The 23429-nt window shown below is 42.8% G+C and overlaps 1 protein-coding gene across 9 annotated transcripts in view; it reads right to left on the bottom strand.

The window, feature by feature from the left end:
* Positions 1 to 23429, bottom strand: part of LOC133493295 (uncharacterized) — a 65712-nt gene that overhangs the window by 12358 nt on the left and 29925 nt on the right. For all 9 annotated transcript variants that reach the window (XM_061806527.1, XM_061806523.1, XM_061806522.1 and 6 more), the window contains one exon: positions 4193 to 4257. Coding sequence is in view for 8 of the 9 variants with exons in the window: in XM_061806523.1 (XP_061662507.1) it covers positions 4193 to 4257 (65 nt within the window). In the remaining variant the exon portion in view is untranslated. The remainder of the gene's footprint in view (positions 1 to 4192; positions 4258 to 23429) is intronic.

Genomic DNA, 23429 nt, shown 5'->3' with positions numbered 1-23429 from the left:
CCTAAAACACAGTTGACGTAGTGTCTATGATGGATTAAGGCTCGCAGAAGAGCGCACGTACAACTAAGTGTGGACAATATCAACAAACACAAGCCAGTATGTCTGAAGGTAAGTGAGGGAGAAGTAGCTTCTCTTTGTTTGATTTCATTATTAGCAGTGCTTCATACATTGCAGAACAACTTTCATTTTGTTAGTGTATCACTGACCTGCTGAATGAAGTGTGTAATATTTTATGACCAAGTTTCTGGTTATTGATACATAAATGCGCCATGTCATGCAAGAGAAATGTCTACTTGCCTATTTGTATTGCATCGGACTTTTAAGAGAGGGCACTGGGTTCCATTACGAGGCAAGTCAAATGAATACACCCACTCACTTATCAAGACTACAATGATATTACTCGTGATCTTTCCAAGTAAAAAGTACTCACCCTGCTTTACATGTGCAGTATGACTCCAATATTTTATCCTGTTGGATTTCAATATGAAGTTTGTGAGGCAAACTTTTTTGCATCGATCGCTTACATTGCGTCTTGCTCAGTCTAAAATCTTAATTCCATGTACATATTCTTGCGTGAAATAGTTGAGAACTCTCTGTAGAACTCTCTTGGACAAGTCTGACGCATTTGGCAAAAAACATACCCCAATATTATCTGGAATAGGCAATAGAGAATCCAGTTCAAACCTGTTATGTTCAATCGCCATTTTGGAAGATTGTGGGGCATGGCAACTGTAGCTAAGGTGGGCTGAGCTCAAGATCGCCACTCAGAAAGGTCCATCCGAGCAATCTCCAAGGAGGACTTAGGGTATACCCTCAACTTGTTGCTAGCCAATCGCAGAGCACATAGAAACAGACAACAGTCAAGAGCAATTTAGACTCTCTAATGAATGCATGTTTTGGGAATGTGGGAAGAAACGGGAGTGCCCTGAGAAAACCCACGCAGTCACGGGGAGAAGATGCAAACTCGATACAGCCGGGCCAGGATTTGAACCCTGATCCTCAGAACTGTGAGGCCAACTCTCTAAAAGTACCCCACTGTACTGCCCTTATTTGATATATATAAAATATTGGGCTGATTGTAGGAATATTTCAGAGGTTGAAGTTGACATGAGTTCAGATGTCTGCATACATTTTGGTGGTCATTGTTGAGTTTTTTTGGCTTCATGCATGAGGCCTGCAAGGATGTGGCACTCGCTCACCATGTTTTGATTGATGATTGATTTGATGATTTTAATGATGACACCCAAATAGATTTTTCCACATATTAAATTAGCGAATGACAAAATTTTGGGGTACGAGCTATTGTTCATGTGGTGCAATGATATGGGACAGTAACGTAGGATATAATTTCAACTTGAACAAAGCCGTGTTTGGAAACTCAACCAAGCTGTTTTCTTTTTTTAATTTCCAGAAAAGTTCTTGAAAAAAAACATTTTTCGAATACGGACCACGAAGACCCCCACGAAGTCCCATACTTTGAACACTATGTATTTTGTCCAATGTTTTAGTGACGTCTACATCAAATGAGCAAATGATTGAATGAGTAGTAGTGCATTTGTGATCTTTAATAAATGACTCTTGTTAAAACAGTGACTTTGACTGAATTTGCTTGTACAGTATATCTAATCCAATGAATGAAAATGAATGTCTTTCAACCATTGGGAAGCTTCCATGAACAAAATGCTCTCAACTTCAAGCAAATGTGGCCCAAGCAAAATGCCCCCCACCCAAAAAAAAAAAAAGAACTGCACAGCTGGGGCAATGTGGAGGATCCCGAGCAGACAGCCTCTGAGCTCCACTACCAGATAGTGATAACATGATGTCACACTCTCATCACTGATGAAGAGATGATGAAAAGTCCAAACTTGATATGACACATCACACTGACAGCAAGCCATGGAAATTATCTTTGTGGCAAATCTTTTACCAAATGGCACAAGAGAAGACACACTGGAGAGAAACCTTTTCCCTGCTCAGTTTGTGACATGATTCTCTCCTCCATATAGATACTTTTCACATGACGTCATGAGTCACATATTATTTGTTTACGATGCCATACTGGACGGAAAAGCTACAATACAAGGAATGTTTTTTAGTGAGCTTTTTGTGAATATTGGCTCGCTTGTAAGCGTGTTATGGCCTTTTAAACATGGTATTTCATTGTGTGGCTTATGGTTGCAAGAACGGACAGAAAAAGGGGTCTGACACTTCAGGCATTGTTTATCTTTTTCTGGGCATTCAGCTAATTTACTGTGGTATCCTCCACACTTGTTACATATTTTTACGGAGGTCTTTGGGCTGTCAATATGCCTATTAGAACCCCGAGTGAAACTTTGCTTTCCAGGTGTGTGGTGGATAACGTGAACTTCATATAGCCTTGAGCTGCACTTTTGCTAACTTGTGGGAGCGGGCTATGTCAATCGCTTTTTCGAGCGTGTGCTCTAGCGCCTGGCTGAGTAACTTTTCGCGCACTCTGTGAGTTGGTAGCGAAAACTATGCTGTCTCTGACCACCTCATCGCTGTTTGTGTACAGTCTTTAACCAACAGCTTGAGTTGTGTCACAAAGTGTTCACATGACTCACAGTTACTTGTGCCTTCTCATGAAACTTATATTTAGCAAATAAGGTTTTTTTTTTAGTGAAGTAATCAGAGAATTTTTTTATAAGTTTTTAGCAACTTATCCAAAACGGCATTGTAAACAAAAACACGTGGTCGGCGTGACGTCAATGAAAAGTATCTATTACTTCCAATTTATACTTTTACAGCTTCTTGATCATGACTTTTCCTTCCGGCACACTTGTGTGTCTCAACCTGATACTTAGAAGAAAAAGGTTTGGCACCAGTGTGTCTTCTGGTGTGTATTTTTCAGGTTCCCCTCCGAGTGAATCTTTGACCACAAACTGCGCAGGAAAAAGGTTTCTCACCACTGTGCTTTTTTGTATATAATTTTAAGCTTCCTTTATGAATAAATCTCTGGCCACAAACGGAGCAGAAAAAGGGTTTCTCTCCAGTGTGAATTATTTTGTGTGATTTTAAGTTTGCCTTATGAGTGAATCGCTGACCACAAATGGAGCAGAAAAAAAGGTTTCTCACCAGTGTGTGTTCTTGTGTGTAGTTCCAAGTTTCCCTTCTGAGAGAATCTTTGACCACAAACTGAGCAGGAAAAAGGCTTCTAACCAGTGTGTGTACCTGTCATGTTCCTGCCGGTCCAGCCCTGGCTGTCCGGTTCCCTGCACAGCTGCTCTGATTAGAAGGCTCATCGGCAGTGATTACCCCGGTGTATATATGGAACCCAGTGGACGGTCTGGCTTTGCCAGATTGTTGCCTCTCATGCCTCGTTCCCGCACTTCCGTACTCCTGATGTCTACCTCCCGTTTACCAACCAACGCCTGTCTCCCGACCTACCCCGTAAGCCTGCCGTTACTGATCCTGCTGTTTGTTTGGACTGACTCCCTGGTAACCGACATTGGAATGAATAAAGGCTTATCCCGCACCGCTTACCTGTCACCTGAGTCATGCGTTTGGGTCCGTCCTCGAGTCTCGCTCCTGACAGAACGATCTGACAAACCCAGACCGTTCACTGGGTTCCATATATACACCGAGGTAATCACTGCCGATGAGGCGCAGGAGTGCGCCTCCTGATCAGAGCAACTGGCTGGACCAGCAGGAACATGACAGTACTTGTGTGTGTTTTTAAGTTTCTCTTGTCAGAGAATCTTCGAGTACAAAATAGGCAGGAAAAAGGTTTCTCACCAGTGTGTGTTCTTGTGTGTCTTAAGTGTTCCTTCCGAGTGAATGTTTGACCACAAACCGAGCATGAAAAAGGCTTCTCACCTGTGTGTCTTTTCATGTGTCGTTTCAAATTTCTCATAAAAGCAAAAGCTTTCCTACCCTGAGAATATTTCCAGCATTTGTTGGCAGTGTGACATGTCATATTAACTTCCGAATGTTCATCATCATCACCACCACCATCACCATCATCTGTTTGTAATCCTCCACTGTTGCACTCTCTATTACTTGAGCTGTTCCTGCTTGGAGGCTCTACCGCTCGTCTCTTCTCACTTTGACCTACATATTTACTCTTGAAATGGACACTAGTTGATGGAACCTGGATGATTTCTTCCTGCTCTTCCTCTTTCATTTGTCGGAACACTTCCTCCTCCTCTTTGACGCATTATACCTCTTCACCCACCTCTTCCTCTTTGACGTGACGGGACACTGACTGCTGCCGCTCCAGATGAAGATTTTCACTGATATCTGCAAGACAAATGACAAACACATAGCCCTCAAATGTATTTTTTTGCAATATTTAACTTCAAATGGAACTGCACACTGTAGTAGTAGAAATGTGCTGTTATTATTACTAAGTAACTTACAATTGCAACAGATAGCCACTGATAAGAGTGACTTATGTAGTGATGGAGGACAACTTGGCTTGGTCTTAGCCAGGAGTAAAAAAAAAATTCCAGAACTGAAATGGGGAAGGACTTTACATGGTCCATAATTCATCTAAAAATGGTCTTATTTTTTGCTTAATAAAACGAAACTGTCAATCATTTAACACCATCAGTCTTTTTACTTATGAAAGTCTCTACTCACGAATGATTCAGATTAAGAAAAGCCTCCACAGAACATTTTTGTCTCTAATTACGAAAGAAATTCAGGATACGAAAGGAAAAAAATGGCCCTGGATTCCACCAAACGTAAACATACTGTATTTTGGTTTGAAAGTGGCGCGATAGAATCAGAATCAGCGTTATTGCGTGTGTAGCAACACACAAGGAATTTGACTCAGGGAGTCGGTGACACCCTGGTACGACATTCAGAACATAGAACAAACAAATTAACAAGAACAAAGAACAAAAGACATTCAGTTACAGATGTGCAGGATGCAGTCTTCTTCATTTAGAACAGTTAGGAATGTGTCAACACCCCACATTATGTTAAGCTGCAATGACATTTGTGACAAGTGACAAGTTGTGTGATAGTCTACAGAATATATTACTCATACTAATTCACCATCTGGATACGAGGGTGTGTCTCAACAACGGAACAAGGCAGAAAATAGTAGTTCGCTGATCAATAATTTAATGATGTAATTACCAGAAGGAAAAAAACAGTAATTCCCAAGAACTTTAAGGTCTCAACGGTTGACACGACAAAGTTGGATAGCGTCAGGGCTAGATGTGGTGAGGGATGCCTTCTGAAGTCTACAATAATTTCTACAGTCTTTAGAGTGTTCAATGTCAGGTTGTGTTGGCCACACCAAAGCTCCAGTCTCGCCATTTCCTATCAATACACAGACTCATCACCATCTTTGATAAGGCCAAGGACTGTGGTGTCATCTGCGAACTTCAGTGAAGTTCCACTGAAGTGTAGACCCATGTTGACGGCATCATCCGCAGACCTGTTAGCTCAATAGTCAAACTGCCGTGCGTCCAGCTTGGGACCGGTGACGCTCTTGAGGTGGTCCAGCACAAGACATTCGAAGCACTTCATGACCACAGATGTCAAGGCAACAGGCCTGCAGTCATTAAGACCAGAGACTGCTGCTTTTTTGGGGGGCAAGTATAATGGTGGAGTATTTGAACCAGGCTGGTACTTCACACAGTTCGATACCTGTTGAAGATCTTTGTGAAGACAGTAGTGAGTTGGTCTGCACTGACTTTGAGGCAGGATGGCGACACAATGTCTGGGCCCGGCGCATAGTTGATCTTTTGTTTAAAGATTTGCCTGAGGTCCCTTTCATGGATGTTAAATGGTGGAGTGGAAGGCAGTGCGGCTCGTGGCAGAGCTTGGGGTTGCGTGGTGTGTTGTGTGTTTCGAAACTGCAGTAAAAGCAATTTAATGTCATCGCCTACCCCGCACTTGTTTTCTACTTGGGGAGAACATCACTTGTAATTAGTGAGCGATTATAATCCACCCCAAACTGATTTGAAGTCATTAGCACCAAGATGTTTTTCCAGTTTAGCTCCATAGTCCCTCTTTGCGGTGTTCATTTTTATGGTCAGCTGGTTTCTAGCCCACTGCCACTACCATTGCACCCCATTCTTTACGATCGAGTGGATCGCGCCGATTTTATTATGAGGAGAGAATTCGTAAAAATGTGTGTTGGTGATCATTGGTGGTCAGAACAGGAGAGGACGTGCGTGTAAATCTTGCTTGAAGTATATTCATGTACTTTTAATATTCCTTGCCAGCAGGCAAACAACATAACGTAGCCTAGCAAGCTAGTTCTAGCGCTAATGGTTGTGCGTAAACATGCTTCCATTCTGTCAAAACATGCTTTTAAGTTTTGTTGTGGGTGAAGTAATTTTATTTCAATAAAGTAATTTAATTACAATAAGTTAGCACTCATCACTTCTGTCATATAATATTTGCTTGACTTAACTGGCTGACTTGACTGGGAAAAAAAGCAAGATTGAAAAAAAATTGACAAAAAAAATTTGTGTAATTAATTAATGCCATTTATTGTCATTGTTGCATGTCTTTTGACATAAAACTGTCAATACCTGATGGACATTGAAATTATTAAAAAATTAAAACAGCAGAGTGGGGCAGACGACACGTCAGAGAGAGACATGTACTTTTATGCCCGGTTCTGAATAGAAGACAAATTTGTTCATTCACTCTTGCACATTGTTAGACTACTGGATTAAAAACTTGTATTCTGGCACCACTGCGTCCAGTTCTTTATGACCATTGGGTTTTATTGAGTCGACTCAAACGTTATCTTGGCAGCGTGGATCGCGCCGACTGTATGATGAGGAGAAAATTGGGAAAAACGTGTTACCCATTAGTGAGACATTTTTGTCCTCAAAATTGCAGCCACATACTGTGTGTGTGTGTGTGTGCGTGTATATTTCTCCATCCATTTTCTTAGCTGCTTATCCTCACGAGGGTGGAAGGCAGGGTACACGCTGAACTGGTTGCCAGCCAATCGCAGGGCACATCCAGACAAACAATCACACTCACAATCACACCTAGGGGCAATTTAGAGTGTCCAATTAATGTTGCATGGTTTTAGGATGTGGGAGGAAACCAGAGTGGCCGGAGAAAGAAAAGCCACGCAGCCATGGGAAGAACATGCAAACTCCACACAGGCGAGGCTGGGATTTAACTGGCACCTCAGAACTGTGACTGCACGATTTGCAGGGGTTGTGTTCGTTATATCCTATGATATATACCATATTTTTGTAACCATATCTTCTTCTTCTTTTCCTTTCGGCTTGTCCCGTTAGGGGTCGCCACAGCGTGTCATCTTTTGCCATCTTAGCCTATCTCCTGCATCTTCCTCTCGAACCCCAACTGCCCTCATGTCTTCCCTCACCACATCCATAAACCTTCTCTTTGGTCTTCCTCTCGCCCTTTTGCCTGGGAGCTCCATCCTCAGCATCCTTCTACCAATATACTCACTCTCTCGCCTCTGAACATGTCCAAACCATCGAAGTCTGCTCTCTCGAATCTTGTCTCCAAAACATCCAGCTTTGGCTGTCCCTCTAATGAGCTCATTTCTAATCCTATCCAACCTGGTCACTCCGAGCGAGAACCTCAACATCTTCATTTCTGCCACCTCCAGTTCAGCTTCCTGTTGTTTCTTCAGTGCCACCGTCTCTAATCCGTACATCATGGCCGGCCTTTGTAACCATATAATGAATTTAAAAGTCTTACTGTCAGGTTCACCAAACAGACATTCATTAAACAAGATAAAAAAGGAAGCAAAACACCAGTTCAAGTCTCGTGAGGAGAGAAGGGAGGAACTGTCTCGTACAATTCATCACTGCACTCTATTAGTATCTATTTATTTAACTATTTATTTGGTTTTAAGACGCCCCTTATTTACATGGATGTCACAAAAAGGAGACGGCAAGGTGTACATATTTGTTCATGTGCGTGTACATGTGTGGAAGTTTGCTGAATACATGTGTGGTCATCATTTCTTTAACAGGCCGCAGTTCTAACAGTTCTGATGATTTGACGTTTTTGTTCTTGCTATCTCCTGCTAGGAGGCTGCCATGTTATCTGTCATGATCCTGACGCTCCAGCCTGGGCTGGGCGGGTGTCCGCGGTTGCGCTGATTGGAAGGTGCACACCTGCGCCTCATGCAGCCTGATTATGCTGTGGATTTATATGACCGCATCATCCTATTCGCTCCAGATGGCTCCCAGCCGCTTCATGACTTGGCCTCATTGGTGACCAATCAACGGCTGCCTACTGACAAGCCTCGGTGGCGACCAATCCGTGGTTGTTTGGCAACTATGGCGTGGGAGGTTCTCGTCCGGAGCAGTGGCCTGCCTCGTTCTGGTGCCTGCTTCTTTGTTTGGATCCTCACGGAGGTCGTCCGCCCGAATCGCCCCGTGGGGACCCTGGTGCTTGGCGTCCGGGTCGTCCTCCTGACCTGTCCACCCGGACGCCTCGTGTTTGGTGGCCTGGATGGCCACCAGTCTGGGGTTCAGGGGGGAGCGTGCCCTCCTCCCGACCCCCTTCCACCCACCCCTGCCTGTATTAATAATTATTGTCTGTTTCTTTCGTTTAGGCACGTCTGGGAGCCGTGCCTTTGGGGGGGGGGTACTGTCATGATCCTGCCGCTCTGGGCTGGGCGGGTGTCCGCGGTTGCGCTGATTGGAAGGTGCACACCTGCGCCTCATGCAGCCTGATTATGCTGTGGATTTATATGACCGCGATGACAACAGGCCGGCGCCAGTTCGCATGATCTTCATGTCCCATTCGTGTGCTCCGGTATCACTGATTGAACCTGTGTGTACCGACCTTCGTCCGTTCTCCGACCAACCTTGTAAGCCTGACTCCTTCGTTACTTCTGCCTGCTTTGATTGTTCCCCTGTGTACCGACTCCTGCCTGTCCGCTCATCTGCTCTCTTCGCCCAACGTCATAACTACCGCTGCTGCACCGGACTGCCTGCTCCTCCCCTCCCTTTGCATACAATAAACGTGTCTCTTCTTGAACTACCTTGCGTCTTCCGAGTTCCTGCATTTGGGTCCTACTCTCGTTCCGATGGGACGTGACATTATCTAGAGCAGAGCAAAGCATTTCTTTATTGGAAGCAGATGTATGATAATTATGATCACAATTATTCCTACACTTACATTTTCCTCAAAATGGACAGCATGCCTTATGTGCTTATTTGCCGTGTGCCTGGTTCAATGAAGTATACTTGAAAACACTGGTTACAATACCATGTATGGTAGCACATGTTTTAGTGTGTATGTAAGCTACCACGAGATGGTGCTCACAAGGCAGAGAGGAAGAATTGACCCCTCCGTAGAGGGCACTTAACCACGCCTCCTGAAGTCACGTCACCCCACTGATGCTAACCTCAGACAAACATTAGACAAAATGGCGTTCCAGGAAGAAAAGACGAGAGCGGAATTGTCCGATTTACCAGCTGATTTTTCACTCGCATTCTTACCGAATAGTGAAATATCGTTGAAGAGCAGACAGCAGGTCTTCAAGTATTTCAGCGAGGGGTATTTCAATGGTATTTACATGCATATCGACGGAGAAACCATTGATATTAGGGCGAGAACTTTCTGGAGTCAGAGGAAGACCGAGAAGCCACATAATATAATATATTATAACCCAAAGACTAATTTGTCATTGAGAGTTTCGTATTTTCGTGTTACCTATCACACTTGTGTGCAGAATCTGTATGTGTATCTGTATAGCTGTTTGTGAACCGATCGTATGAAGGAAAAGAAGAAGGCGAGGCTTGATTTACGAGTTGTTTCTCTCGTTTTCTTTGTGTAATGTCACACGCTCCCCTCAATAATTATTCTTGAATTAGTGCCGAACCTACGTAACCTTGCATGTGCCCGAGAGCCATATACCCCACCATGATTGGTTGGTTTTGCACACAACACTAAAAGTGCCATTCATGTCATATTCGAAGGCCGCACTTACAAACTTTCATATTAAGGTGGGGGCCACAAAATATTATCTTACGGACCGCAAATGGTCCACGGGCTGCCAGTTTGAGACCACTGCTGTACACACAACGATCTGACAAGTGGTATGAAAAACAAGGCTTAAAGACAACATAATCAGGATGAAACGAGCTGCAACAGCGCACAAAAGGAAGTGGCACGGCCACGCTTTCGCCCACCACAGATGCTGTTAAACACTCAACTTAACTCTTGGCTTCCACGAAATTTCGCACGTGTGCCATGGAGAACCACACCACTGACATTTATTACGTCGTGTAAAAATGTTAGTTAATTTTTAAGGTCGGTAAGGAAATCGGAACCACAAGCTTATTTTTTTTTTTTTTACGCCTGGCAAAGACAACTCTCTTTTCTTTCACTAGTAGAGAGACATTTTGAGATGGATAAAAAAAGATAAATAAATAGATTGCATAAATACATGAACTAAGATATATAGTTATATATTTATAAGAGACCATGTCTCTTGGTTGGCTTGAGAACGCCTCGGGATCCTTGCGGAAGAGCTGGAAGAAGCTGCTGGGGAAAGGGAAGTCTGGGTCTCCCTGCTGAAGCTACTTATCCCGCGACCTGAACCGAAAAAGCGGTAGATAATGGATGGATGTATATATAAAGAAGACTTTACTTAAGGGTTGATTTGTGCTGAGGGAAGTGTTGGCCGCAAACGCGTTTCGTTGTTAGCAAGCAAGGCTAAACTATGACGTGCACGAGACGACTCCAACCGGACACGAAGATTGCACGAATGGTGTTTTAGTCCATTAAAGTAGTGATCAGGGGTATCCCGCGCCAAGGATCTACAATATTCAGTCCAAATTAAGGAAGATTGATTAAAGACGATCGAATCTCCTACCACATGGCGAGAAGGAAAAAGAAATCCAATACCCAGGATCCCCTGCGCAAGAAATATTTAAAGCAGCAGACCACCAATTCGAAGTCAAGCCAGCTGCCCTTTTTCAAAATACAGTACTGTAATGGATAGGTTTCAGATTACCCATCATGCCCTGCGACGGATGCCATACTGTGTGTCTTAGAGTTCAGAGAACATAGGTGAATGGTGAAGTGTGAAGTTTTTTCTTTCGTTAATTTTTCCATTTGGTGTAAAGGTTATTACATCGTTTAAAGCAAATGCAAACGTAGTGGACAAAAACACGTTTGATGCTTTAAGCAGAGCCAGAGACTTGAAGAAATTGAAGGACATCGGCGGCAAAGATCCATATGAATTCCAAGCAAGCAACTGGAGTGATGATGTGGAAAGCTACCCTGATTTTATATATCCGATATCTTTAATTATCTCGTGAATTCTGTGAGCGCATATACCCTTGATGAACTAAAGGTTTACAAGTCTCTACAAGCCTACAATGATTTTGCAAGGGGGTGGGTTCAAGATGTTTGGCAACAGGTGATCGATAATCAGTGTGTAATGGCGGCTCGAGTAAGACATTCTCAGAGGTCTACCAATCCACTACAACATCCCTGGATCTTATCTCCAAAAGATGGCTGCGTTCTCTCCGGTCATTGTATCTGCATGGCCATTCTTGGAGAAGTGTGTTCACACGTGACTGCCCTTTATGCAGTCGAGGCTTCAGTAAAATTACGGGATAGAAGGACAGTTATAGAAGAGAAGTGATCACTGATCACACTCTGAAAACAGGACACACCCGTACAGCCTCCGCTTTGCATTCGCAAGTGTTCTGAGCAGCCATTTTGAAGGGCGTTCCCAAGTCTGTGGTGCAAGCCATGGAGGTCAATCCGGACCTTCCTGGTGCTGAGGTTGACCGGTGGTAAACATCATTTGAGGAGACATGCTAAAGAAAAAGAGTTTAAGGTTGACAAACACAAAAGTCTGAAAAATCAGGAAGAAGCCGCTCTTGCTCTGATCTCATCTCCCTCTGTCGGTTCTGAGTGCATGATGTATCAAGCAGGTTCATTCATGGGTCGAGGTACGCCCCTGGTGGCTGTAACGTGTGTTTCAATTGTGGACAGCCTGGTCATTGCGGCCACGAGTGCAGACAGTGACCTCAAGCGTCTGAACCGAGCATGTGGCTACAATCAAGGAGGTTACAACCAACCCCAAGAGAGTCAAACCAACAGTCACAGACTCTTTTGCCTTCTTTTGTGTTTGCATCTAACTGTACAGTCAATCTTTTGGGCAGAGATTTCTTCATCACCACATGACCTCTCATCAAATGCAGCCTTGATGGACTCAGCCTGGAATTTCCAGATGATAACACCTACTGCTGCTCTGCCTCCGGTGCCACCTCCCAGTTCCCGCTTGTTGAACAATGCCCTGTGGCATGTGCCACTGCCGACATCTACTGGGCAAGAGTGGATATTGACTCCAGTGGTTGGCTCAAAGCTGAACACTTTTGGACTCTCTGGTCACCTTGGGTTCGCAACCTCAGATCTTATGACATGGTAACTGATTGTATGCATTGCACTCTGGACTATGACAGATCAGGGGATGAGATCTATAGCGAGGCATTTTAGGAAATTGAAAACAACGTATTAGAATTGAACATGGGTGATTTGTTTGCAGGCAAACCAGGTGTCGGCTTTTCAGTGTTCCTGACTCCTGAACAACTCAAATGGTAAGGATGGCGGATCCCCCGGATCCTTCTATGCCTCCTTGTCACCCACATGTCTCTTTGATGATCAGTTTGTCCTGGCATGCACACAGGCTACTGGTTGGCAAAATTAATTTCACTCTCTATTGCTCTATTCACTTCACGTCACTTGATACTTATTGGATTCAGTCTAACAGTTCTGTTTTGGAGCACCAGCTTCTGGATAGGCACCATGGGCGTGAAACGACCAACAGCAATTTTGCTGGTCAACTTCATGATTCCCTTCCCACAACGCTGTGGTCCTAACCCTAACCTAACCTAACCTAACCTAACCTAACCTAACCTAACCCTCCCACTTATGTTGGTCTCTGCAACGTATCACCTGTTGTGTTTCAGATGAAACCAGGACAAATATATGTTCCCCAATACTCTGTAAAAGAGGCTGGGATGATTGGCATTTCAGAAACAATTGATGGCTTGCTCAAAGCAGGGGTGCTGTGTAAAATTCCTGGCTCTGATTCTAACACCCCCATCTTGCCTGTTGAAAAGAAAAACACTGGAAAGTTTCGCATGGTCCATGACCTTCGAGCAATTAATGAGGCCGTGTTAACCCTCACTTCGCCCGTCCCAAAACCCGCACTTGGCACTGTCCCAAATTACATCGGCCCACACTCATTTCACTTGCATTGAATTGGCTAATGCTTTCTTTTGCATTCTGCTTCATGTCAAATTAAAAGAATGGCAGTGAAACGATTTCCAAACTGAAACCGGTACACCTATTAAAAATCAGGACGACATTCTCGAATTGCGAGATGCTTTAATTCTCCCAACAGCGGTTGCAGTCCTTAAATGCAAAGGTCACTCTCGAACTAATGATTTTGTATCAGCAGGAAATGAATCAGCAGATCGACCAACAAAAAAGGTTGCGGGGTACCGACCAACACTCCAGCTAACTGTGAGTCTGAATGTGACAATCAACAGGAGGTGACAGTAGAAACAGTAAAGTTGTAGCAGGAAAAAGCAAGTCCAGAAGAAAACAATGTGTGGAAGTCGAAAGGGAGTGTCAAAGTTGAGGATGGCATATGGCGAAAAGAGGGTAAGTGCATTCCATCTCGGACACAATTGAAAAATCTAATTTTTGAAGCCCATGGAACATGCCATTTAGGTGTGGATGAAACACTGAGACGACTCCAAACCTGGTGGCACCCTTTCATGAGACAAATTATTATAGGTGAACTGCAGGACTGCAGCGTTTGCGATAGGTATAACAGTATGCCTACAACAAAATCACCACAGGGAGTCCACAATCCAGATGTGGACGCCTCTGGTCAGGTGATTTCAATAGGATTTCACTGACATGATTAAAACAGTGTCAGGTTACCAGTATTTCCTAGTCATAGTAGTTTTCTTTTTGGAGCCATATCGCTGCAAATCTGAAACAGCAAGCATTGTGTTAAAACATTTGGTTAATCACTAGATTCACAACCAGACACTCCCCTCGAAAGGAATACTTGTGTATCTGTGTGGTTAAAAGTAACTAAACGTAAATAGTCTGAACCAAGGTGTACAGGTCCCTTTCAGGTCACGGAGCAGACGATCACAGCAGTACATCTAGTAGCAAAAGGGGACACGTGGTTCTACATCTCGTCTACACGACCTGCCAGATCCGCCTCGGGTTCAGCGATCCTTCCACCTGACGACAACTGGAAAACCACGTCTTCTCAAGTGCCGGCTGACACCCACTGATGACATCATTCGACAAGGAAGCTGATTGCGCCCCAGCTCGACTCATCCCAGAGGAAAAGGCTCCATCCCCAATGCACCACCCAATCTGGTCGATGACAACACTGGCACCTTTCTTTAATTTTGTTCATTTTAAGTGTCGGACTCAAAAGAGTCCGAAAGGGGGATTGAAGTATGTCTTATGCCCATATTTAGTCATGACTACATAATTCCCTCATGTCCTAGGCAGATGTGTTCTTGAGCACATCTCGGAGTATCAGGAGAAAACCCACATAGGCATGGGGAGAACATGCAAATTCCACACAGGTGGGGCTGGGATTGAACACTGCACCTCAGAACTGTGAGGCCAACGCTTTACAGTTGTGCTGCCACACCATGACTGCTGTGGAGAAAGCAAGAGAGAGACCGTAAATACAGTGAAGAAAATAAGTATTTGAACAGCCTGCTATATTGCAAGTTCTCCCACTTGGAAAACATGGAGGGGTCTGAAATTTTCATCGTAGGTGCATGTCCACAGTTAGAGAGATAATCTAAAAAGAAAAATCCAGAAATCACAATGTATGATTTTTTTAACGATTTATTTGTGTGATACTGCTGCATATAAGTATTTGAACACCTGAGAAAACCAATGTTAAAATTTGGTACAGTACCCCTTCTTTGCAACTACAGAGGTCAAACTTTTTTCTATTGGGTTTAGGTCTGGAGACTGGCTAGGCCATGCCAGAACCTTGATATGCTTCTTACGGAGGCACTCCTTGGTTTTCCTGGCTGTGTGCTTTGGGTCATTGTCATGTTGAAAGACCCAGCCATGACCCATCTTCAATGCTCTGACTGAGGGAAAGAGGTTGTTCCCCAAAATCTCATAATACATGGCTGCACGCCATACAATCAGTAAAACTCAAACTTGTAGCATGGCCAACACCAAAGAGCTGTCCAAAGACACCAGACAAAATCGTACAACTTCACGCGGCTGAAAAGGGCTACGGAGAAATTGCCAAGCAGTTTGTGAAAAAAGGTTGTTGGAGCAATCATTAGAAAATGCAAGAAGCTAAACATGACGGTCAATCTCAATAAGAGTGGAGCCCCATGCAAGATATCAGCTCGTGGGTTCTCAATGATCCTTAGAAAGGTGAGGAATCAGCCCAGGACTACACGGCAGGACTTGATCAATGACCTGAAAAGAGCTGGGACCACCGTTTCCAAGGTGACTGTTGGTAACACACTAAGACGTGGTTTGAAATCATGCTTGGCACGGAAGGTTCCCCTGCTTAAACCAGCACATGTCAAGGCCCGTCTTAATTTGCCAATGACCATTTGGATGATACAGAGGAGTCATGGAAGAAAGTTTTGTGGTCAGATGAGACCAAAATGGAACTTTTTGCTAATCCTTCTACTAACTGTGTTTGGAGGAAGACAAATGATGAGTTCCATCCCAAGAACACCATCCCTACTGTGAAGCAAGGGGGTGGTAGCATCATGATTTGGGGGTGTTTTTCGCCACATGGGGCAGGACGACTGCACTGTATTAAGGAGAGGATGACCGCAGCCATGTATTATGAGATTTTGGGGAACAACCTCTTTCCCTCAGTCAGAGCATTGAAGATGGGTCATGGCTGGGTCTTTCAACATGACAATGACCCAAAGCACACAGCCAGGAAAACCAAGGAGTGCCTCCGTAAGAAGCATATCAAGGTTCTGGCATGGCCTAGCCAGTCTCCAGACCTAAACCCAATAGAAAAAAGTTTGACCTCTGTAGTTGCAAAGAAGGGGTACTGTACCAAATTTTAACATTGGTTTTCTCAGGTGTTCAAATACTTATATGCAGCAGTATCACACAAATAAATCGTTAAAAAAATCATACATTGTGATTTCTGGATTTTTCTTTTTAGATTATCTCTCTAACTGTGGACATGCACCTACGATGAAAATTTCAGACCCCTCCATGTTTTCCAAGTGGGAGAACTTGCAACATTGGAGGGTGTTCAAATACTTATTTTCTTTTCTGTAAGAGGTTAGAAAAATAAAATGACATCTTCTCCTCAAGTTGTTTTAAATGTTTCACAACTATCTCACATAATGCTGCTGTGTTGACCACCATTGCTTGGTGAGTATGAACATTTCAAGACTTCCATTTTCCATGCTGTGTCTAGAGTCACAGGTTTGAGCAGAATGAATTCATTTTATCTACACTTGTGAGCAGGTTTTCCTTTCAGCCTTGCACACATGTTGAGGTCATTTCGATGATGCAAAATGTCAGCGAGATATGGCAGGTTTGGACACCACTCATTAGTTCCAAGCAGTTTTGCGTACTCCAATGCCTTATTTGTCAGAAACACTTTTATTTCACCCAGCAATTCATAAACGGGCCAGTAACTTGCCACGGGACCACCACCAGACCTCCATATAAAACAATAAGTCTTTATGTTCCACGCCCATTTCCTCACATAAAGATACAAATATGCGACTTTTCACAGGTTGTGATTTTACAGTTTGACACGTGCACAACCTAACCCAAAACAGGAACTAGATCTGTTGGTAAGGTCTTGGCTACGAAGGCTTCACAGTGTAAAAAGCAGTGCGGAACACATCACATCGGGGTCTCTTTCTTTCACTCTGCTTACAAATCTTTTGGTGCGTCTGACCACGGCTGCCGCTCCATCAGTGCAGACACCTGCACAGTTTTCCGATGAAGTGCACTTTGTTCATGATATTCAGATGGGACTCTAAAAATTTACTCTCTTTTACTCACTGGGGATCTCTACTCCCCAAGAGGGATTGCGTCAGGAAGGGCATCTGGCGTAAAAACTGTGCCAAACAAATATACGTGTTCATCTGAGATGTTACGCTGTGGCGACCCCGAAGCTGAAAGAAACTTTTATATTTTTTGCTCATGCAATGACTTGCAATTTTTTTTTCTCTTATTACATTTCTATGCACAAACCGTACGTTGGCCAGGAGTTGGGCATGTTAATTAATATCAGTGAACTCGTCAAGTTTAAAAACAAACTTACTACTAATAGGGACTTTATCTAAAACTAAATTTCCAATATCTGCAGTCACGTCACAATACATCTGGAAATGGTGTTGAACAAAAGAGGGACTTTGGCTTTTTTTTAGCTGCTTTATGTCCAAACATCTCTTTTGCAATAGCTTTACAGATGGTAAGTATTAATGTCTCTGCCACAGTGTGTGACTTTTTTCATTTGGCTAAGAGTTCAGCAACCTGATAGCTAGATTTAAAGCAAATGGAAGGACCGCAATGCATGTTTTTGCTAATATTATACAGTTTTTACATTGAATACAAATCTTAAATCCATTAAAAAGGAAGCATTTTTATTTTTCGCTCATCTACAACAAATGATTACACACTGATGTATCCGCCGGGAAAAGGACGGAAACGTCGTGGAAACAGTCGATCAGGGACGTGACGTACGATGTTGTGACAACAACATGGATCATGTAGGAATACACTGGAAGAATGACGCTAAATTTTCTTATAATTCAAGCGATGAACATTATTCTGAGGGTCCCACAAAGACAGTGAAGAATATGAGCTTTATGAAGGTGTTAAAGGTTATCAATTCAAACCAGTTAGACAGCACACACAAATTCAGACGAAGTAGCTGGCAATGAAGAAGCCGACAGAGCAGTAAGACCCATCCTGGAGTATATGCCTTGTGTTGGAAATATTGACCGGTAAGCGTTTTTGAAGTTCTTGTTTGGTTTAGTTAGTCATAAACTGAAAAATAGTAAAGGCTTCGATATCCTGAATGTATATACGAAATTTTCGGTCTTGTTTTCAAATTATGCAAACGCTGTGTATTTAGTGATTTGGTACACGACAACTACTTTGGAAAATGCTTATTATTGCACCAAAACACACAGAAGCCGATAACAATCTAAAATGGTAAATGTTCACAAATAATAATAATAAAATAAAAATAATAATAAATCATTTTTACGGATTGGTTTTAGCTTGCAATCACTGAGGAATTCTCGAAACGAATGGGTTTTTCCATCAGCATGAATACAAAAGACTCCCAGTTTATCGTCGTTCCAAAAAAGCCCATCCCAGAATTTGTGACAGAGGCCTGCCCACAAAATGAGTTGTTTTGCAGGTAAGGGAAACCAGGTCAAAGTTTGCAAACTTAAATTCATAAAAACTTGTATTCTTTGGTAAAAACATCAAACACAATATGCATTTTATGGAACAGTTGAATGTATATGTATTTTCGTCTAGATCCGATAATTTGCGTTAAAAATTACACCTTACACACTTTAAGAGCTTTCTTCTTTATCTTTGTGTTTTTTTCCTCATCAACATTGCCTGTTCCTTCACTTGTGCACGAAGGCGAACAAAATACTTTGCATTCTTGTTCTGAGGTGAAGCGTGTCTTGTTTGGAGATGCCCTTAGCCCTTGGACTGTTGAATAGCTTTTCACCACACACAAACCAAACCAGAATTATAATAGTTGGATCCCAGGTGAGAGTAAACCCAAATGAAAGATAGCTTTCGCTATATTGCCTCACCCCAGACACTTTCCGCGTCTTTGGTTTCTTTTCACCTCCACTCATACTTGGGCATTCATCTGAGTCCAATTCTGAGTTAGCATCGTTCCTTTTCAAAATCCTCTCCATCAGTGTCACCGTCTAGCTTCACTAGCAACAATGTCACTGTCACTACCACCTGATGAATCACTAATCAAAGTAATTAACTACCAGTTGCCACCTATTGACAGAGAAGCATATCACATGATCAATCCCATCATTGGACAGCACGTGGAGTCGGCGTCTGCACATTTGCTGCAGATTAATTTTCGCCAATTAGGTGATTGGATAATATGCCACACACCAACCATGACGCAGAGTAGTTCCAAAACACGCACTAGACCACCAGTTACTAATCTTGACAGTCCCTAAATGGGTCAGTCCTGTGATTGTATAGAGCTCGTACATGTGACATCACCATTTTCACGGCGCCATATTGCCGGTCAAACAGAGGTGTTCGACATTGTGGGGGACATTGAACCGGAGGAGAATATTTACAATGGTCGAGACCTGCTGAGGTGTTGATTGTCACAACAGATGAGACAGATCTTCAACGAAATCATTCTATAGCATACCAGCTGAAAAGACCAGAAAGGTCGATGGATTTCGGCAATTAAACGTGATGGATGGTGTCCAATCAAATACACTAGGCTGTGTACCGATCACTTCATTTCAGGTAGGAAGTATTCTTCATCTCAAATCACCAAAAAGTATAGGTCACTTGCACAACTTCAGAGCAAGTGGATTGTGGGTAAGAATTTTTCATGTGTTGGCCATTTTGGGAGGTTGTAAACAGTTCTTAAAATTTGTCTACATACCATAATCGCGTTCATTGTATCTGCACTTTCTATGGCGTTTTCCAACTATTTTGAGGATCTGTCGGCTGATCTGAAACCCTACTACAGGCATAAAATCAGTTTATGTGAGGATCTGGACCCGTAGTCTATCGAAGGCTGATTTTGCGACTGAAAAATGTTGGCGGACATTGTGAACTACTTGGTGCTTACAACCAACAGCCTTACTAACCAACAGATGAAGGCCTACAAGTCCTTGGAGGCTTACAATTACTTTGTAAGCGGGTGGATTCAGAGTGTCCTCTGCAAAATGTTGTCTGAAGAAAAGGTTTTAATCGTTGCCCGAGTAAGTAACTTTTAATCACCCGGGACAGAATGCGTAACTCACTGTTGTTGTTGTTTCTGCTTCCCCATTATGCCCTTTTCAGGTCCGACAAATCGGACCGATTAGGGAAAAAGATCTATGACAAATACATATTACACCATCTTTTAAATTTATTTGAAGGAGCATTAAGTAATGTGACAAATATTTAAAATGTACAAGGTGTAAATTACTAAGTACTAACAAATTATAGCGTGAATGTCTGAATGTAGCCCTAATAGTAATCCTAGCCCTAATACAACAGTAGCGGCTTTCTATTTGTTCACATTTGCCTTACTCAAATGTCAGCATATAGAAAGCCACTACTGTTGTATTAGGGCTAGCGTGAATGATGCCCTGGTAGGTGGTAGGTGCTACATGCATACTTGTTTTGTTTTTAATATATATACGGTATATTTCCTTCTTAAAAATAATTTGACGTTTACAGACAGTAAACGCTCAACACACATTCATACGTTTGTATCCTAAACTGAAGATGAAAAGCCTGTCACTGGTGGCCGATTTCGAACAGCGGCACAACGTGTGCACCATCGTCTCAGAAGTCAAACAGCGTCTTATGTAATCTAATGTAACCAGCGAAATGAGACCTCCCAATATGCCGGCCAGAAAAAAATTCAAAACAAATGTGACGTCACCTGCAAGTCACCTATTAATTATGACAAGTTGACTGATTTGAGAACAATGTGTATTCAAAAAAAGAAAATGAACCGTCCCTCGCAGAGGTTTACGGAGGTTAACGTGTGGCCGCAATACGCGTCCGTGTACGAAAGAGATGACACCCTGTCCTAAAATGTTTTTCCAATCTGTTAATGAATGTGATTTTGTGAAAAAGCAGGGGTCATTTATTTAAATATTGGTATTTGTATTGAAAAAAATCTAAGTGGGTCCATCACTACGTGGGATTTATTCCTGACTGAGAACAGATCCAACAACAAAGTATTTGTATGCCTCCAGACTTTTATACACTTTCAAACATTTCTGTGTAAAACTCGATGGCATACTCACCAGATACATGTGTACATCCAGTTGTCCAAGACAAGTGGAAGCCAATTAACAGTCCAATTTCTTATCGGCGAAAACATTTACTTCGGCATTAAATATGGGTTCTCTATGCCAAGTGTCTCATTTTTCTACATACCGTCGTTTATTATCACCTTCTAAATGTTTAACACTATCGGACAAAACTCTGGGTGTCGTGCTATAAGACATATTTTCGTTTTCTTCTCAACGGACTTTGCATTGAACAATGCTTTGTTTGATCGGCAATATGGCTAGTCACGTGACTTTGGTGACGTAGGTGCACGAGCTCTATAGTGGTCTGTACTCTGCATTGTTGCGGTAGTAACATCGATGCAAGTCTGGGCCACGGCAGGAATAAACCACTGCAATCGGAAGATCGCTGGCGTTAAAAAAATACAAAATAAAAAAAAACTGGGAGGTAAGTTAAAAAAAAAAAAATCGGAAAGGCTAACCAGTGGAAAGAGGCTTCCTGCCCTTATTATAAGATGAAAACAATGTCTCACATTTTTGTTTGATAATATTGATTCTTAAGTTGCATTGTTGTGTATACAAAATCTCTATTGCTGTCTAAAGGGGAGAAATTGGAAGACAAAGGAAACTGAGTTTCTTCCTTTGGTAATGGTGGAATATTTGTAAATATAGTTATCATACATTTGCTGTGCAATGAAGGAAGTGATTTGCTGCAAAAAAAAAAAATGCTTTGCGCTTTACTTTTATTTAGTAGCAGTTCAACAGGAAACAGATCTGCGCTCAAATGAGAAAGCAGCTGGCTGAGGAACCCCTCCCCCTCTGGGGATTTAATTGTGAATGCAAATAAAAAGAAAGGAGACAGGGAGAACTGCTTTAGAACATCCGAGCAGAGGACCGTTAACCCACTTCCTTGAGCATCTGTTATCAGCACACAGCACATTTGAACAAAATGTTGCCCAACCCGCTCTCCTTCTTGATTCCCGAGTACAGCTCGTATATTGTCAGCATTTTTTTCAGTATGTGTATAATATATACTTATCATAGCACCAGAGATATTTGAAAACATACAAATATATAATTAAAAGTCAAGTGTCATGAAATGGATGATTTTTGGTATATTATTAATGAAAAACCCACGGCCAATATGGTCCCATTTGTTTTTTCACCACAAAACATGATTTTGATGTATACAGCTTTTTGTAACTCCCGCCATGAAAATCCTCTCGAGGGATTTGTTTTCAAGAAGAAGCAGGAAGTGATGTACAGGACAGAGTGGACTCGTTTGTTTCCATTAGTTTTACCTCCGGGAAGGTAGCTCGTTGTTCCTTCGTGTTAGCTTGAACACTCGGGAGAATGGAATTACCCTTCATAAGTTTGAAAAAGACCCTGTTCGTTGTGAAAAATGGATTGCACAGGTGCAGAGGACGAGAGCTTCGTGGGTTCCAAATAACAGGTAGGCAGTAATGCGCCCCGGCTCGACGGTGTTCAATAAGTACTGCGGCGGCTTAGAACATACCCCTAAAAGCAGCATGGCTCGGCTCCACCTCCTCCTTATATGCCGCCACTGCACAGAAAATCAGCCACACCGGCTGGCTGCGATGAGCTCATCTCCGCTGCGGAAGTGGATCGGACGGGGATGTGTATTGGCCGTGATCGCATATCATCTGAATATGGCTCGAAACAATAGTGTAATATTGCCCCGGTAACTACACTCGGTTTTGTGGTGTTCTCCTTTTCGAAAAGAGCTTCCGTGTCAGGCAGGGCGCGTTTGTCTCCCATAGTTAGGGTGCACCGGGTGTTTTCATTTGCGAATGTCCGGGTGATGTCACGGACGGAGGACGCAGCCAATATGGCGACCACTTGGATATCGTAGAATGACACTTCTGCAACTTTGCGCATGGATGACGGGCTCTCCGCTCAGATTTATTTTTTCGTATGGACACTGAAGTGAATAATGTTATCTGTATTTTTCGTTACAATATCTATTTTACAATTTTTCTAGGGATGACACCCGGGCTTTAAACAACACTGAATTTCAAACACCTACTAATACAATGAAAAGGTTCTCTCACTTCATCCTTTGTCACGCGGACACCCAATAATAATGGGTACTAACACTTGTTGAAAAATATATACATCGCACTGCTATTTTGTATGTGTTATTGGAAGCAATAATCAGGCGACCAAAAGTCTCTTATTGTGTGTGACCAATAAAATTTGATGAAAGATGTTTTAGGATGGTAGTGATGAATTACCAATCCTTTAATGGCCGCCTTCCCAACTTGGAATGGAGTAGATAAGCAGTAGGCAGCACAGCGGATGAATACTCAGCACATCCGGTGTGGAGTTTGCATGTTCTCTGTATGCTTAGGTGGGTTTTTCCAGGCAGTCTGGTTTTCTCCCACATCCCACAACTACAAAGTGTGGGTTGATTCTTCTCTCTTCTTCTTT

The sequence above is a fragment of the Syngnathoides biaculeatus genome, chromosome 20 (genome assembly GCF_019802595.1).
Source record: "Syngnathoides biaculeatus isolate LvHL_M chromosome 20, ASM1980259v1, whole genome shotgun sequence".
NCBI classification, from domain to species: domain Eukaryota; kingdom Metazoa; phylum Chordata; class Actinopteri; order Syngnathiformes; family Syngnathidae; genus Syngnathoides; species Syngnathoides biaculeatus.
The sequence above is the reverse complement of the archived record's forward strand: the minus strand, read 5'-3'. Positions and strand labels throughout refer to the sequence as shown.